Source organism: Ostrinia furnacalis, unplaced genomic scaffold (genome assembly GCF_004193835.3).
Source record: "Ostrinia furnacalis isolate ACB-3 unplaced genomic scaffold, ASM419383v2 OfSCF3121, whole genome shotgun sequence".
Classification (NCBI taxonomy): Eukaryota; Metazoa; Arthropoda; class Insecta; order Lepidoptera; family Crambidae; genus Ostrinia; species Ostrinia furnacalis.
In genome coordinates, this window is record NW_021133360.1 from 513,503 (window position 1) to 532,795 (window position 19,293).

General features: G+C 37.9%; 1 protein-coding gene and 1 pseudogene across 1 annotated transcript; one reads left to right on the plus strand and one right to left on the minus strand.

Moving 5' to 3' along the window:
• Positions 1-12,452: 12,452 nt before the first annotated feature.
• On the plus strand, positions 12,453-13,917 carry LOC114357299 (uncharacterized). The gene has a single exon (XM_028310846.1). It carries the CDS (start codon positions 12,487-12,489, stop codon positions 13,840-13,842), a length of 1,356 nt encoding a protein of 451 aa, XP_028166647.1. The 5' UTR covers positions 12,453-12,486; the 3' UTR covers positions 13,843-13,917.
• A 2,862-nt stretch (positions 13,918-16,779) lies between these two features.
• On the minus strand, positions 16,780-18,741 carry LOC114357300 (uncharacterized; annotated as a pseudogene).
• Between the last annotated feature and the right edge of the window lie 552 nt (positions 18,742-19,293).

Below are 19,293 nucleotides of genomic sequence, written 5' to 3' on the forward strand. Positions count from 1 at the left end.
TAATTTGAATAATAACATTAAAATAATAATAATGCGGCCGCTCTGCGCCCGCGCCGATGGAGACGTCAAACGTTAATAGATTTATCTCCGGCCATGCATCAATATTATTGTGCGGTTTGTGTGTACGGGACGTTGTCGGTTCATTAGGGCGAGATAAATAATACAAAGATGATTAACAATGGCGATCGATACGCGTTCGATCCGGTGATCGTTTGTCTCGGCGGCTAATGATGCTCATTACAACATTATACGTTGGTTACTTACTATACCTACTTTCTTTTGATTCTATTGCACAAAGGATGGTGAGTTTTTTAAGTGTTACAATTTTGTATCGAATCTCGTAATCCCGTGCTACGATAACAACTCAGAGGGATATTTTATAAAGTAAGTGTTATATCGGTCGATTTTTATTTTTTAAAATAATATTAAAACATTATGTGTATTGTAAACAGTTAATAATTTGGAATATTTATTTGTATTCAGATATTTACTTAACCCTTGCTCGCTGGTTTGTTACTACCGCAATAAATTATTGTAAATCCTCGAAGCGGACTAAGTTATTATACAGTCGCTAGTTGATAAAGTGCAATTAACGAGCAATTGCTAGTTAGAATTCCTTAACAATGTAGGTTGTAGTTTACCTCTATTATTAACAAATATTTGGCCCCGTTGCGATAACATAAATCACATCTGTCGATACGTCAAATTAATTACACGCGCAAACGAGCTTTTATACCAAAGCTCACTGTCCCTAGTCGTAAAACATCAGATTCTATGGCAATATTTCCAATTCAGTACGTCTCAAAGGGCTATTATCCGAGCCTAACTCTGAAAATGAGAAAAAAATACGATTGCGTCCGAAAGTCAGATTTGGCGCGCTTTTGTGACGTCTCGCGTGACGTTTGGGTGTGTTCAGGAACTATGGAAACATCCTGGACAATGGGTGCAGTTCGTGCTGCGCCGTGAAACACTCCGATGGGTGGTTTATTGTTTTACGACGGGCATTACACGCTTCTATGCCTTTGTGCCCGAGTTTTACAACACAATGGCGTACAAATCGAAGGAATTCGAATATTCAGCCGTTGTCAGGCGCTTGATGGAGTGTCGTAATCTTTCTTCCTGTCACATATTTGTTGTGTCGCGATCAAAGTGTACGATACACGTGTTGTGTTGGAACAATATGGCTCCACAAACTTGTCTGACCTGACCGCATGATACGTAGTATCTGTATAACGCACAATCAATGTTATATCAATACCACATTCACAAGAGCCTCTAAATGCTTAAAGCTTGGACACTCGGAAAAGTTCTTTTAAGCTCTGACGTAACGCATGTCATGGCGGCAGTCACGATTATAATAAACACAACGACACACAATTTACAGGTAATTTTTCTATGCTTTTTTTGAACTAATCCTACTGCTACTTCCTGAAATTGCATTTAAAAGTTTGAGCCACCAAAGCTCTCCCCTTCATTGTAGTTACTATTTGTTTGATGTTTTAGTACTTACATAGTCAGCTGTTTTAAAACGTATTCGGGTGTTGTGGTGAAAATTTTGAGACATTATGTTACAAATTATTAAACGAAAGTGAAGGAAGGCTACGCTAATAACATGAACTCGCTGTACGTGTTAAAAGCTATATCCATTACAAACGAACTTGTCTATTTCAATAAGTTGACGATAAAGCCTTCACAGTGTGTAGACGAAGTTTATGGTTTTCTCAAAGCGCTCCAACTAAGTTATGTTTCCTTCTGCTCTAACGATTGTATTATACGTTATAACGCATCTATACATTCGATTTTGTCTAATTAAAAGGTTAATAATTCGAATAGGAACGGATTATGCAAATTAATCGATCAATAAGCGGGCAACTAAATTAGACTGTTTATCCCCGGGTTTCGGTTAAGTATCGATTAGCGATCAGGTTGTAGACGAGGATGCTGATTGAGACGTTCAACGGTAACTAGATGCCTTCGATTTCTTGACCTTGAGTTTTTTTAACTACGAACAACAATATTAATTCAAAGTGTGAAATAGTGACTGAGTTTCTTGCGCTGCTTCTTTTCAGCTCTGGCCCATTTATTGTCCTGAAGCAGTGGTAGGGTTAATACTGGGACGTGTAAAAGTGCCTTTCAAAAACGTACTTGCAAAAATAAAATGAGTGTATTATGAAGTTTTAGATTTTATGAAAGTAGAAGTAGGGTTGTAGAGGGTGACTTCAGTGAATTCTCTCGTAATGCTGAAAATAAGTGGAACAGCTTTAGACAATATTAGTTGAATATTAATTTCTATTATTGCGCAAAACTTTCTTAAAAGTTCCAGGGCTGCATCAATTGTGTTTCATCGTCTCTACATAACTACATATACCCAATAAATAATTTTCCCATTATTACTTCCTAATAAGCTGAAACGCAACAATAATGGTTTATTTGTTTTTTTTTTCCACACAACATTGAAACTTTTTGAACCATTTCGTTGCGCACTGGCCATCCATTGCTTCCGCGAAGGGTATTGTGCCCGAGGCACTGTGCGATTGTCTTTGCGTCCCGCGGCGAGGGTAGGCAGCGCAGTGGGCGCTACTGCGCGGTCACGTGACCTTGCCTTCCCGTTACGTGAACTAGGATACAGGGTGGTGAAGGAAGATGAGAATCATTTTTAAAAAGTCATTTATATGGGGTGAATGCCACAAACGTGTAAAGTTCACGGGATGTTTACATTATAATATTATGCATGCTGTGCCTGTGGTTATCGTTTGTGTGGGAGCAGTTAGCTAGAGACCTTTGGCTTAGTTGTTTAATTGTGTTTAATACTGTATCTCATGTTGATAGCCCAATAAAATAAATAAATAAATAAAACGTTTTGAATTTGAATTTGTTTAGAAGAGATCTTTTTGTAACGATAAGGTCGCCTTAGTCATGCCTAACTTGTTATGTTTGTGCTGTCTGGCAATTTTGTTTTGTGAAGCTTGCTGTATAATAAACAGTATCTGATTACCTAACTAAAGTTAGATAATAATTCATGAGAATCGTCTATGAAGATGAAGTACATTCACTGTATTTATCATCAATAAAATGCCATACCTCTCCAACCCGTCTGGCCAGCGTGGAGAGTGTAGACCAAATCCTCGATTTACCTCTAGTAAACCTGCAGTGGAGACTAAATGACCGATGATGATGATGAAAATGTCATACAGTCCAGATTGAAAAATCCCTATCGGTTAGATATAATATTTTTTCATCTAACATGGAAGAGCTTTCGTAGCAAAATTTTAGCAGCAGGAAACATAGATAGTAAAACACAGCAGCACCCTGTATAGCCATGATCACCTCCGCATTGTCGGGCAACAGCGCAGGCGCATTGTGCTGGAGCCCTAGGGCTCCTTCCCGGAATGGAAAGCTTGTTGTGATTGATTAGTGGACTATAAATAAACACAAACACTCGCTATTGTAGGTTTTAACACAAGTAATAGTATTTAGAAAAGAAAGAAGTAGTTTTTCTTGATTTAATCATAAGTAATCTATTACAATTGGATCTTAGCCAAAAGGCCGAGAATAAATATAAGTAATCTATTGGTTTTGGTTATTTTTCAAAAAAATTTCATGAAAATTTTTCAGTAGATAATAATTATCTGCCATGCCGAACCTATCCAAATAAATGTAATATTCACAGTGTAATATAATAATAATAAAATAATAATAAAAAACCTTTATTCAACCAAGTTAACAACTACACATTTTGAGTAAATTTATGTATGTATGCAAAGTGAAGTAGGTACTTAGATAATGTTAATGATATAATTTAGGGACAGTTCAATCTCTATTTGAGTCGATTTTTATAATTTTATTTATAAAACTTCTAGTTCCGAAATGGTGTTTATATGAGTAGTCCATAAGTAAGACGACTAGAAAACTTTCTTTTCCCTGATAACTTTCGTCAAGTTAATGAACATCGGAAAGCTTTCAGTCCACATTTCACAAGAAATTCGATACAGCGCTAATTAGGCTAGAGTAACGGTTCGTGACTTGTACTCTGCTAACTTAACGACTAGTAGCTAATTAAAATACGACTTGATCAAAATCAACATTTGTCGTGTCGCTAAATTATTGCCCCTAAAAATACATTTTTAACGCACTTTACGATTCCTTTGATGGTTTTACGAGGCTTGTCGCCAGAAACTGCTGATTATGTGAACGCAGGATGTCACGGACTCGCCGCTGGCTTCAACATAACCTGTAATAAAACATTTGATGCGTTTTTTTCTCAAAAATATCACTTTATATCTACTTAGCGAAGTGGGTTTATGGCGTGTAAATCATGGTGCAATTGATTATTTGGAAACATTAAGTTTTTGTCGACGAGCGCCCAAATAAATTCAAAATCCACTCGGAAACGGCGACGTTTGGAATTAAATACGGCGAAGTGTTTTGATTCAAATTAAATTGATGCTAAAAGCTTCCTGTTTGAAATTATATTTTTAAGAAGTTCACATAAATAAACATGAGTTTCACATTTTTAAAATCAACCTAAAAAATCTATTGGAAATAATGGACAGTGAATCAACAACACGTCTTCCAACTAAAAACTTCTTTCTTTCTCTAAAAATGTGTCAACAGAAATGCAAATATTCATTTGTCTGACAAACACAGTGTATGCAACACCCCCGTGGCTCCCCGAACAAAACCAAGATCAGCACAATAAATAACTGAAACAATACGACAATTCAATGTAACCAAAACAAATTAAGCGATCCTTTTGTACAGAGAGTCTTTGTCCATTGGTAACCATTCAGGGGCACCATAAAACTATAGAAATGAGACACGAGAAGTATAAAAAATCTAAATATATGGTAGTTGTAAACTTGGGCAGGACAAAGATTAGGCATTGTTAACTTTAAACTTGTCAGGATAAAGTCAAATTTTGTCTGCGAAGGAGTGTCAACACTAAGTAGCTACAAGTGGTCTATTTGGTACCACGGAAAATAAAAATTTATTGACTTGCAGTGAGAATTGAAAGAGCCAGGGCTCGTGTCGTGGCACTTTACAAATAAAGCAGCCAGCATTGTTTACGATCAACGCGAACGTAAACAATTATAAAATCTAATTTACGGCCGCCAGGGCTTGTTTGTCTACAGGAACGTTAAAAGAGTTGAGTGACACCTCGTTGTTTGTAAACATTTCGTCATACTTTCATAATGTTCGAAGTAAGAATTAACGAAACCTTTTATTTACGACATGGCTGGCGTGAGTTTAAATTTTGTCACGACTGAGAGTTCCCACAATTTGATTACAAACCGAACTGTAATATCAATTCATCATGTCTTTGTATAAATCAATATAATTTTTAATTGTTTTGTTTTTTGTGGGCAGTGAGTTATTTGGCCGTCTAACGCCGGGTGAATAATCCCCGACGTCTCAATTTGTAGAGCGCGATGCGCGCGCGCACTGATCGCGCCGCCTTCACATAAATCACAACGAAATGGCAACATGACTCAGAAAACTTGTAAAAACGCTTGGGAATATTTATATTTATTGTCACGGATGGGTTTAATGAGAAAATATTATTTATGTGTTTGGTGTTTTCGTAAAATTTAATTATGATATCTCGAAATTATGCTCGATCTTCATTTTTATGAATGTTTATCATGCATCTTTTGACAGGTCATTTTAATATCAAGGTTTTTAAAATAAATTTAAAACTTCAGAACTGATCACAATTTCGAAGAAACATGTTATGGGTAGGTAATACTCTATCATCGATGTATCGAATTAACAATCTGCACTAGTTCTTACAAGAATTTAAAAAAAACCTCTCATCTGTCACTGCAGCAGTGTCAATAATTTTCAATCCTTAATCAGTCTTTTACCAAATCTGTCGTTTTCTTGCACCACTAGTATAAAATTGAAAGACATAAATCAAGCATCTGTTGTCTGTCGGCTGACATTCACAAGGGCAGAAAGTCTGAGTTGTATCACTTAACTTTAACCGTAACTATATTTAACCGGTGTCTTTCTCTGGAGTTTGATAGAATTTTGACGTTTGGTGAAATTGTTATAAAATTGTAGTTAAAGTAAGATGGCGTAACCCAGGGTAAGACACCTCGCAGATTAGGTACAGTCGGCTAATGTGTGGTCGGCTTCCAACTTGTGTGAGGAATCCGGCGATACCAAATCGATATAATGTGCGCAAAAGTCTATAGTCTGCGGGGTATCTAAAGAAGATATAATACCTACTTTATTTCCAACGGAGATTCTCACTAAATACTCGTACACATAATACTGGATCAAGAAGATTACGTTGTCGTCTTATCTTTCTCTACCTTTTGGGCTGCGATAAGATACACGGCTTTAGCTCTTAGCAATTTTGATGCTGCTTTTTAATCTACATCAAAACGGAGAAGGTTCTCAATTCGGTTGGTATTTTTCATTTACAATTTTATCGATTAACTATAAGAAAATTGCCCATTTTCAAATGGGGTGTACTGTGACGTTTGTAACTTCTTACAGCCACCGGTAAAGTTCAAAACGGTTTTGAACATGTCAGTGTAGATCGCACACCTGTTGACGCGTGGAGCCCGCGCTCGCGAGCCAGCCATAATTGATGAGCCGGCCCGCTGGACCCCCGCCGGCATTTGGGGGTCACGCTGTGAGCGCGGCGCGAGTCATAAGCTGAAGGGTTATAGGGCAGTCGCTGGAGAACTTGCATTCCGATTCCGAATTGTGCTCGCGAGCATTTGCTGGACGTGCTCTTGTCACGTGAGCACATTGTTTTACATGCTCCTAGTACCTAGGTATAAATGTAAACACCTGATTCTATCTATAATATAAAAGTAGTCTCTGACCCAACCGCATCTATCAAATACTTTGTATTTGTACCAAACTACGCAAAGTGTTTTTTTGATTGATCATCATGATTTTTAAATGGACTCCTAATCAGTATGAAATCAGACACATTACACCGATTTGGTATAGGCCGTTTCTTTATACAGAAGCTGACTACACTATCGGCTGATAAAAAGTTTTAGGTTTGCGGGGACTCTAAAAACTAAAAGACAATCGCTGTCCGCTCATCACTTGCCCCGCGCACGATTCGCTCTCGTGTTCGGTTGCCAAAATAAAACATTAATATTATAGTCTAATAAACATGTTACACCTGCCTGGGGCTTTGTTTTGTTGGCCGACTGCAACTTTCAGCCGACTCTACGCGATAATCAAGTTTTAATTCTTTTGTGATTGAGATGTTTGTTCGCGGCCATTGAGCTGTCAGAATGGTAGCGTCGATTGCGAAGGGTTAATTGTTATGTTTAATTAGATTTTACTGAAGATAGGCGTGCTCTTATATTAAATTAAAGCGTGCTGGTAAGTAATTTGAGGTATAATTCAGAAGGCAGATGCTTTAATGAAATCACTGGAGGTTTTATAGTTATGGTTTATTATTACCGCGGCTTTAGGTACCCACGTGAATTCTGGTCTTTAACTCTTCCAAAAACCGGGATACAAACTATCCTATGTTTTTCCTGGGTCACAAACTTTCAAATGTGTTCTTCAGGTAGGTGTACCTACATTCGTATCTACATATTACATAGTATAGATTTTTCTAAATTTCACTGTAATTTTTCCCTGAAGGCCTTGGAAACATTCGACACATTATTAAGTTGTATTCATAGTACAATATTATTCAGTAGTATTCTTTTATGTGCCATTTCAGTCGCCTACTTAGGTATACTCGTAGCTCATTAAGTCTGAAACAAAACCTTATACTAGATAGGCTATTAATGTACATTGTTATTGATTTGCAGCTGTATTTTTCCTATGAATAAGTGACATTCTATGTACTGTAACTGTACTATTTAATAATAAATAAATACTTAATTGTCTAGAACAACACGAAGCGTCCCGAGGACCAAACGAGTTATTTATTTACTAACAGTATCTTAGGAGCCACGACTGAAATGTCACGAAACTATAAAATACGCGTGTTTAAAGTTATATTTTTATAGTTTCGTGACAAATCTACTAATAATATTTTTATTAAAGTTAATATTGTCGTAACTTCTACACTTTTTTGTGGCAAAATAAATGAAAATAAAAATATTTGTCGTGGATCGTAAGAGGCCGGACCGTGTGAAACGATAATACCACAGTAGATGATAATACCTAATACGTCAATTTAATATCAATTGAGGTCTTCTTCTTCTTCTTTTTTGATGATGTTGGCAATGCACGTCGAGGTCGACTTGATTTGTGCCATTTTCAAGTATTTATTATGTGATACGAGTCACAACAAAATGAGATCAAGTAATGATATAATGAAGGATGATAGATGATACCCCTTCCCACCCTTTGAGTCTCAGTAAAGTTGTGGTGCTTTACTGAGACCTCCTATGGACAACTTGAGAGAACCAGAAGAATCACGATGCACTGTTTTGCTTCACGTTCACGAACACTCAATGGTGAATAATCCACCATTATTACACATTATTAGTCGCCCAAACACGAATTTGAGGAAATAAAACAAAACCGCTAACTTGACGCTTCAGATTCCCGCCAAGAAGACCAATTGACGTCAATATGACGTCTAAATTAATAATGACAAGCACAGGTATCGAAAAAGTTAGTTGATTGGTAAACAAAGATTGGTAGATGAGATAGGCCCGTGACCAGCTTTTTAAAAGCTTGCAGTTTCTTATGAATTTTTAACCCAATCCAACCATTTACAAATACAAATATTGATTTTAGTAACTAACTTGCATAATATGAGATAACTAGCCCAGTTAATAATGAAAAATAACAAATAATTGCTCTGAACGTGCGCTTACAAACTCTAATGAGGTCCGCGCCATTACCCTACTGGAGGGCGATTGGAAATAAAATTACTGGCACAAAAGACCAACGAGACTCGCAGCAGGGCGCCTGTTATCGTCGCTATGGTTCCTGTCATCATCCAAAACGCCAATTTTAAACTCTATTACCAAAGTAACAAAGATTTTCGAAGTGTAAAGAAAAAATGGTTTTAAGAAACGTCTTTGTTGTGAAAATATCCAGTCGTTAACAATCGTAACGTGTGTTAGGCAGATAGTTATCGGGCCATTCTTGCAGGCACATGGGGGTTAATAAGTATTTGTTTTTTACACTTGCTTTTGTTAATGATAATAGGTAATTGTAACTCTTTGTTAATCAATGTACGTGACATGATTGGGCTACTTGGAATAAAATTTAACTCATGGTAGTAACGTATCTATGTACCTATTGCTTTGAAGGTTGATAGAGCATCTTTCATAAAATATAATTTGTAGGTAAATGTACCTATAGGTACAAAACACTGGATTTGTGCAACTCTATCGAATGGCTTATATTATAACAAATGTTAAATATATTTTCAGGTACGTAACATTGTAGAATAGCAATTCGCTATTTAATCTTTCTACCTAATCCTAGCAAATATTTGTAGAGTCGCAGAACTCGCAGACAAAATTGTGTTGTTTATTTAATATGTATATCTATAATGTACATTATTCCGTTGTTTTATCCATAGAAATATATCCATAAATCGTGCCCATAAAAATATAATTGTTATTTTATTGAAATGCCTCGAATCAAGCAATTAAAGGAGATATCAAAAAAAAAATTGATAAATAAATAAATGTAGGACGTAAAAAGTTTACGGGTCCACCTGTTGGTTTATGGGATAGTGTTTAATTGGTCATATATCATAGTTTACGACGGAGTTATCGCGTCACTTTGTTTTACGCGTAATATAGTAGTGTTGTGCGCAGGAACAATCGTTAAATGGAAATAGTGAGGCTGTATTTCAATTTAACTGGCGCGGCAATGAGGTAGGATAATTTGAAGTGTCGCGCGTTGGTTATGAGTAGGTATGAGATATAAGGACCTCAGATTCATCAATCAGCTGATGCTAAGCTAAAGGTGACCTTTCGGGTTTTGATCTTCACGTCATGTTCAACATTAACATTATTGTCATGACACCACGGTGCTTTCAAGAATCTTTGAGGAGAAAACAAATTGATATCTAGAGATATTTATCGACGGAAATACAATAATTTATTTTCTTATTACACTCGAATGTCGAAAAAAGACGTATGAAGTCTGAAAATGATAAGCCGGATTTTCCACATTCATTTTCAAGTTGTTCTTGTTGTTATTAGGTTTTATCTCCCAGGCGTAAGCCTTGGCAATGATGTGTCTACGCTCATAGATTGCACCTTCAATGCAGCAGGCCCACGTAAGAGGAGCATCCTCATAGAACCTTACTAACTCACTGGTCAAACGAAAAGTTAGTTTCGAAATTCGTACGGACCTCAAAATGGCCCCTCGGCCGTGCGCCTGCGGCCGCTGCCCGCCGTAAACGTCACAACTGAAGCTGTCCTAAAACCACGGTGACACTCCAAATTGATGGCGCCATAACATTTTTAATGCAACTTACAAAATTTCCCACTGTTTTTAAACTTTTTATTTACACAAGAACGCTTTGTTGCTCAAATTTTATTGTGTTTTAGTAATAAAGTCGCGTTTATCGAGCGCGTCGATCGTTCACGAAGTTTCAGATAAAATTATCATTTTGACCATAAATTTTGCGGTCGGATGGTCAATATTTTACAACATGTTTACTTTATTGCATAAAGAAACAATGTTCATTAGGTTAATTAATTGTGTACTTAAACGCCATTGTGTGTTACCTAACAGGTGGTTAAGGTTAAACTGAATATTATTTGGAATAGGGGTAATTTCCTCATAAACATGCGAAGGATTTATTATACCTACGTATTAAAGATGTTGAAAATGCAAATTCTATTTAAATTATTATGTTTTATGTTTGCATTTGTGTACGATTTGTTTTACGGTAAACAACAATTTAGCTAGGTATTTTGTAACTAAGTAGGTAGGTATGAGTAATTACTCATTTCAGTACTAACTAATTATTACCTTTGTCTATCTACATTTTAATGCTGAAATTGTAGAACCAATAATGTTGGGAGTAAATTGTACATTGAATAGTTACATTATGCTACGTTGATCTCAGAAAGTGGCATTTCACCGCTTCATGTAAACAAGCATCCACTAAAGACCGCCGTAGAGTGGAAAACCGTATTATATTATATATCCTTTCGATCTTCAGGAAATTTCGACTATTTTTAGATCGTACGATTATATTTTAGATTGCCTGGAGCCAAGCCTAGCTTTCTGTAGCCAGCATGTGTGTATCTCTGAAATGATAATCGGCACTTAACGAGATCGCCTGTAATTGATACGAAGCCCACCGCCCTATCTAGAATAGACCCATACCCACATTTTAGTGGCGATAAAAATTTAACTATAGAGATATGTTGATGGCCCTAGCTGCAGCCCACCGTGTTAATTTGTGTTTTATTGCTGTTTTAGGTGCCTTTTGTCGCCGGCCATTCATTTACGGGCTGTATCGGAACATTAAACTGTACATAACAATCAAACTGACGGTATCATTTTTATCTAACGGTTAAGTACAATGTTACGCAACACGCATTTCCAATACAACTCTAACGAGACTTCGCCCGTACTTGTGGGCCACGAATAAATTGAATATAATGGCATCTAGGATCAAAGTATCTAGTATATTTGGATTTAAATTCTATATTAAGTAAACCTACAGACCAATAAAATATGTAGATAATTGTAGATAATAAGTACAAAAGTAAATCAGTTACAAACAAAGTTTGTAACACCCAAAACCAAGATTTGGCATTTCTCAGCCTCTTATCTCCAGATCAAGGCATTAACAGCTGATCATATCTACTCCGAATGCTCGCCAATTAGCCATGCGCACGCGTCGCCCAGCTGCCTCGCGCACTTCCTCTGATCTTTGACTCGCGCAATTGCCAGCATCTGTCGTCTTAGCTATGACATAAGACCTGCTCAATTGGACCTGTGTCTCCCCTTTGTCCCCCTCAGAAAGACGCGTGGGAGACCAAGTTATACTGGCCAGGACAATTAAATTACCACGATGTTCTTGCAGCTAGTGTAACCTTACTTCTTGGAGATAGAGATGTATATTGCAAAGATGGTGATTCAGGAAAGTTTGTAAGAAATATTACTCAATCCGTTATTGTCACGAGGATATGAATTGAAGTGGTTCGCGATCAAATAGGTGTTTCCGTCGCATCAGCTGTTTACTCACTGCGTACTCGGATAAAAATGTTTGGACAGCAACTTGAAGGAATTGTTGATGTTTCAAAAATATTAAATACGTTTTTAATATTTAATAGTAATCAAACACAGCAACCACACAGCTGAAAGTATTAGGTTGGGTTCAACTATAACGTAATAAGGCAAGTATTCATACTATTTTCTTTCTTACTAAGAAGATTTATGGCTTAATCTTTGCCTCTGACTATATGCCAAATTATTGTCATCATTCATTGTCAATATCTGAAAGATGTCATCAAACATGGTCACTTAAAAATTTTAAGTTGAAAACAATCAAAATAAAGTAGTATGAATTACAAACAAGTCGGTTTCAATGAATCACAGTCCTTCCACGTGTCGCGCGTGCCGGAGGAGTGCGAGGTCAGCAGCATCCGGCCCGTGCTGCACAGTAGCGAGGATGTCAAGCGGATGGTGGAGGAGAGCTCCCGGGCCAGGCTCATCTCACAAATAGTCGCCGCTCCCGAAGACTACCTGTCCAGAGACTTCGCTGCATCCTTTAAATGCGCCACAAGAGACACCGATCCTCCACAGTTCGCGACCTCGCACAAATCCCGCCCAGAACCGAGGCGGCGGACGACCATCCCTACCTACCCATCCTTGGTGCAATCTCTACGATGGAGTCCGTACGTGGAAGTATCTTCCCCAGAAAGTTCTCACACAAACCTTCTAGAAGAACACCCAAAATTCAACTGCAAATGCGAAAGCTGTTCGGTCAAAAATTGCCCTTCGAGAGTGTCTTCTGTGGGCACTCTGAAGCCTGTCGCATTCAAAGACAATATTATGACGTTTTCCGATCGCTGCACGATGACTCCGCGGCTCAACGACGCGTGCTGCGGGGTCTGCACTCCCATTCCCACCACTCCGAAGATGTCCGACGTGTGTGTGCCTCCCGAAATTGCCGTGAGAGACACAGAGACAGTTACACATTTCCCGAATATGTACACCAATGAGAGCTGTGCGCCGATACCGATATTAAAAAGACCTGAGTATAGCCAGCCTGCGTGCACGTACGGCTACTGCGGCCACGCGACTGGTCACGTCCCAGTCGGGATACGCCAAGAAGCTGTGCGAGATACAGACATAGGGGAGGACTACTGCGAGCCCATCAAGCCCAAGTCTCTCAAAAACTTCTTTAAGTTCAAAAAGAAACATGAGCAGCCTCATTGTATGCCAGAATACGGCAGAGCAGTCATATACAACGAGGGTATAAGCGACATGGTTGCGAATAAGTGTACAATTCCAATACCACCAATTCGTGTTCCGTCTCCTGTAGCTATTAATAGGGAGAGCAGCAAAGTCTCCGTCAGATCAAAGACCAGGTGTTATCTTGACAATGATGATGGTATACCGTACGCGCATAGGTCTGAGTCAAGATATCACCATAGTTGTAAGAAGCCAAATTTGAGACCTTCGTACCACTGTTGTGATGCTGACGAGGTGCGGCACTTGGTGGAGAGCCCGAAGATAGTTCGGAAGACGTTCACGAGCACAAGTAGACCGGCGAGGAGCTACAGAGTGCCTTCGATATCGCTCCCGAGGAAGGTGCTGACGTCAGAGGCCGACATAGAGTCGTACATAGACAAGGGGCGGCAGGAGTCAAACACTGAAAGCCAGTCAAGTCGCCGTAAAAGGAATAAGAAATAATATTATAAGCGTGTTTGTGATTATTTGACTTGCATTGTTTACACCGTAATGGATATCAAACGTATCAAGATTATTAAAATATCAAGAGTCATTTGTTTTAATTTATTGCTACAAAAAACTTGCGGTATAGTTGTTTGAGTAAACTCTAGGGTCTAAACTTATTAATATAAATACATATAGCAATTACTGGAAAGATATTTCTGATAGACTCTCCACTTGAATGCCCGGTAGTCATCAGGCAAGTGCGTAATCATAATGTTGTATGGAATATTCCTCGGATTACAGCCAGCAGTGCGCGTACATGACGTTTAATATTCGCACTTGATTTAAAGCAAATGCTCCGCAGAGCAACAAAACCGACGCAGGGGGAGCCGCGGCTCCACACATGTAATGTGGACAGTTGACCACATAAATGATATTGATTTCAAATATTAATTTTATTCAAAATCCAGATAAGTTAATATTTCTAGTTCATGAAATGTATTATTTTGATAATGTTTCGATGTGTTATTTTGTGCCTGCTGAGTCACCAATAAAGCGGCAGTCGACAAGCCGAAGATAGAATATTATGGCTTGTTTGGGCGAGGTCTATGTCCAGTAGTGGACTCCTAAGACTGATGATGGATGGTGAATACCACTTTAACCATCATAGACAGGGCTAAGCTTAAATAGCTGATGACTTAAATAACTTTTGTCTAAAGAAAATATCGCATTAAATGAACATACAACTGCGGCAAGTTATTTTTTTTAAGCTTATTCGAGATCGAGGGATATTTACTTAGCGGAGTGTACCGTGACCGAGGTCAGCAGCTGCGGAGAAAGCGATTGGATAATCTCCGCAATTGCCTGCAACTGCATCTTGTTAACTGTTTGGTATCAACTACCAAGAGTACTTGATGCAGGACGAGACTTTTTCTAAACATTTTTTCAGAGATTGAAATCTTTGGTTGTTTGTAAATAATGTTTCGTAGGGACTTCGAGTCTTAATAGAGAGGAACTCTACGACTCTATGCGTACTAGAGGTTTTACATTAAGTGTAACATGTAAGAAATAAACCCATCAAAAACAATACTTGTCAAAAAAACCAAGTCTCGCAACTCAGTTGTTCTACGGTAAAAAGTTGTGAGATCCATGTAATACCAAGTCCAGGCCAGGAAATCTTTAATTAACGTTTTACATAAATTATTGACTTGGCCATCGCACTAAATAATTTAATTTACACGTGTTTTCATGCGATGGCCAAGTCAATATATTTATGTAAAACGTTAAAGATTTCCTGGCCTGGACTTGGTATTACATGGATCTCACAACTTTTTACCGTAGAACAACTGAGTTGCGAGACTTGGTTTTTTTGACAAGTATTGTTTTTGATGGGATCTCATTTCTTTTTGTATTTTGTAGACAGCAGTTATGTATCTAGAAAACTGGACCGAAATTGAAAAATTTTACTCGACTTGGCGGTTGCACTACCGTGCCCCCAAATATTTTAGTTTTTCCTTGATTCATACACCAAACACTACTTATATTCCAAATTTGAAGCTTCTAGGTCTGCTAGAAGTGCCTTAGAGTTTTGATGATCGGTGAGTCAGTGAGTCAGTCAGTGAGTGACAAAATTAAGTAACTTTGACCCGTTATAATTCTTAAACTACTGGTTCAAATTGAATGAAATTTTAAATATACCGTGTCTTTACAATGCCTGCATAGCTAATGAAAATTCAGCCTTCTAGTTTTATCCACAACGAAGTTACAGGCGGTCGAAAATGGCCTGAATTGCTTCGAGAAAAGGATGGTACGGCCGTGCCGCTTTTTTGCTCGACTTGGTGGGGGATAAAACGAATTATCTTCTCTTTATCCATATCTATCTGACATAGTTACACTTCACATGTGCCCTGACAAAAAACCTTTGCAGGGCAAATAATCCATCCTAGACTGCATCTCACTTACAGTTTGTCTATAAAGTCGTGACATAAAATGAGGGCGCTTTTTTTCTACATGGAGCAACCCTATACACTCTGACCAAATGATTTTGATACGAGGGCTTCTTGGCGGGAATGTGAAGCGTCATGTTAGCGGTTTTGTTTTATTTTCTAAAATTCGTGTTTAGACGACTATTAATGTGTAATAATGGTGGATTATTAACCATTAAATGGTCGTGAACGGGCATGAGTGTGGGCAAATGAAACAAAACAGTGCGGCGTTATTCTTCGGATTCTCTCAAGTAAGTTCATATGAAGTCTCAGTAAAGCACCACAACTTTACTGAGACTCAAAGGATTTGAAGGGGTCATCATCATGATCATCATCATCTTAGCCATAGGACGTCCACTGCTGAACATAGGCCTCCCCCAATGCTTTCCATACTGCCCGGATGCCCGGTTGGTAGCGGCCTGCGTCCAGCACCTTCCTGTGTAGTTAGTAGTTTAACCAATTTAGACGACGATATTTTGTTTCTGCTTTTTATACAGTACCTACCTATGCTTATGAAAGGTTTTACTAAGCATTTTCTATTGAAACAGCATAATAAAAAACGCATTATACATAGTTGATAAGGAGATTTATTAATCACTTTCATCATCTGATTCCAAATATTCGATGTCAAGAAAAGTTTCGTTGCCACCTTCATAAGCAGCGCTGTCATCACTACAGCTGTCTTCGCTGCTACCATTATCGCCTAAGCAAATAACCAATTCGTCTATGTCTTGGTACAGGTGACGTCCTCTCTCGTAGTATTCTGTTTCGAGCTTCTCGACGTGATGGCAGCAGTTTTTCCAAGTTTCAGCTGTGATGCTGCTGAAGACCTCTTCAGCCAATTGCTTAATATCACATGACCCAACATTGTGTGCTGCTATTTTTTGTTTAACGTTAGCCCAAATTAGCTCTATAGGATTTAAATCACAATGATACGGTGGAAGCCGTACCACTGTGTGCCCATGTTCTCCTAACAGTTCATCGATGAAATAGATGGGGCGGGGTTTGTTTTTTTAACTAACCTTAGTAAATTTGGCTTCCTGAGTGTAGGGTCAAAATTTATATTATTTTCTAATAGCCAGAGTTTTATCTCGTCGACGCGGGATTTAGAAGTGGGCGCCTTATTTGTCATGACGGAGTGGTAGGGCGCATTGTCCATAACTATGATGAATGGCTCGTGGAGATTTGGTATTAGTTTTTCTTTAACCCACTTCGTGAAGTTGTGCGCATTCATTTCTGAATGGTAGTCTTCCAAATTATTTCTACCAGTGAATATGAGGAGGCAGTTTGGCACAAACCCCTTTTCGCTTCCAGCATGGACTATGATGTAACGCTTTCCTTTGGAAATGTCTTTTGTGATACCTTTGATGTTTAGAGATTGCCAACATTTTGTGACCTGGTGGGAAAATAAATAGATTCTTGTTAGTGAATATATTATAAAATTATACATCTATACTAATATTATTAAGAAGATAGATTTGATTATTGGTTTATTTGGATGGGGTTTAAAGGGGTAAAAGGTGGAGGGGGAGGGTGTAATAGGCTTTGAAACTACTTTACCGATCTGAAAAATTCGTTCATCATTACAATACAAAAACTGCTTAACAGAGGCTATAATAACATAGGTTACCTTGTATGAAGAATGAATATAGCTCTCATCGAGATAAATAATGTCTTTTCTTAGTTCTTCAGGCAAATCTCGATTTTTTTTTTATGATAGCCAAGTAATCTTCTCGTTTTGCAGCAATATGCGATTGTTCGATTAGAGCACTTCTATTATTTTGGCATTTCTTATACGAAAACCCTATTGCATTTAAAATTTTACGTAGAACTTCGAGACTACAATCAAAATCCAGCTCAGTTCTGGTGATCACCTGCAATTTTCTGAGGGTCGGTACCTGAAATTTCAAAGGGTTCCATTGATTGTACATCTGACTACATACAATAAATTAAAATTTAGGCATACTTACCTACACACAAAAAACATGCATAAGACGAAAAATAAAATACCTCTTTTTGTACCGTGTAAAAGAATTGTATTTTTTGGCGCAGAGCACAAATATTAAAATCATCCATTTCTTTCTTTGGTCGGCCTTGTCTGTGTTTCCCAGGAGTTCCAAATTTTCCATTATTTTGAAAACCTTCGTTGACTATGCGCCTAACCGTACTCTCTGATTTTCCTGAAAAAAAAAGTTTAAATTCTAAAGGGATGGAAAGAATCTACAATACCTGATTAATATTATTTATTGTTAAAGATTTACCAACAAGATATCATTTCACAAGCATTAACATTATAAGAGCTAAATCATAATAATAAAAAAAAAATTGCAACAAATTATTAATTTTGTAGATGGACCACTAGACGTGAAAGTGACGTCATTTAGTTATCAGTGGCCAACTATTAAATTCTTAGAAAATTTGACTGAATTGTACCATCCTAATGTATCAAAAGAAATGGTCGTACTTCAATAATACCTACTTACAATGTGAATCTAACCTAAAAATGACCTATGTAAACAATGCCTGTTTTGGTGTCCAAATCGCAAAATGCAGTAAATTTGTTACTTTAGGTAGATTATAAACAAGCAGTAACACGATTACATACCCGTCAAAGATGCTGTTCGCCCATAAACATCATCCAAATCCCACAAAATTTGACCAGCTTGGTACTCCGCGAAACATTGCTGGAAAACTTTAAAAATCACTTCCCGCGTGCCACTCCGATTTACTTTACTCATTGTCTAAACTTTTCTTCGTAGCTGAGTACTAATTTACTGTAGATTACTCAAACAATAAAACACACAAAATGAAAACCGTTCCGCAACTTGTAGTCTATGACAGCTGATGTACATATGTTTGGTGAACTTCGGTGTTGCCAGACACATGAATAATTTTAGTTCCTCAAACATTCATGTCATGACTTTATAGACAAACTGTAACACCAGGTGCGATTGCGGTCAAATACCTGTCTTGGCTAGCATAAAAAAAAAAAAAAAAAAATCATAAGACATGGAAGGCTCCTTAAGATCACGAATGATTTAATGATTTAAGTGCTCATTCAACTAGACATTTTAGTCTTTGATTTTGGGGCATATTAAATTTGTTTATGCTATTGCTGTAAGCTCGCATGTGATGCTGCTTGTATGAGTATCAACAGTTTCCCACCCCTGGCTGGGGCACGCGCGCCCGCGCTGCTCCTGCGTCGATATTTGCGCAGCCCTCGCTGCCTTCCTTTTGCTCCAATGCTTTTTACTCATCACGTCTGCCCACGCCGCGTTTCGCAGATATATTTCAGTGTCAATTTTTGTCTCTACTACAAACGGATGCCAATTGGTGTTGCAATGAGCAAATAATTCAGACAAAGCTTACTATCCTACACTCACACGATCACTGAAATTATCAACCATAAACCATAAGTTATGGACGTCCTATGGCTGAAATAATGATGATGGAACCATAAACTTCAACTAGACAAAAATGAACA

Coding starts and splice junctions, on each gene's coding strand:
- LOC114357299 (XM_028310846.1), top strand. CDS start 12,487: ATGAATTACAAACAAGTCGGTTTCAATGAATCACAGTCCTTCCACGTG.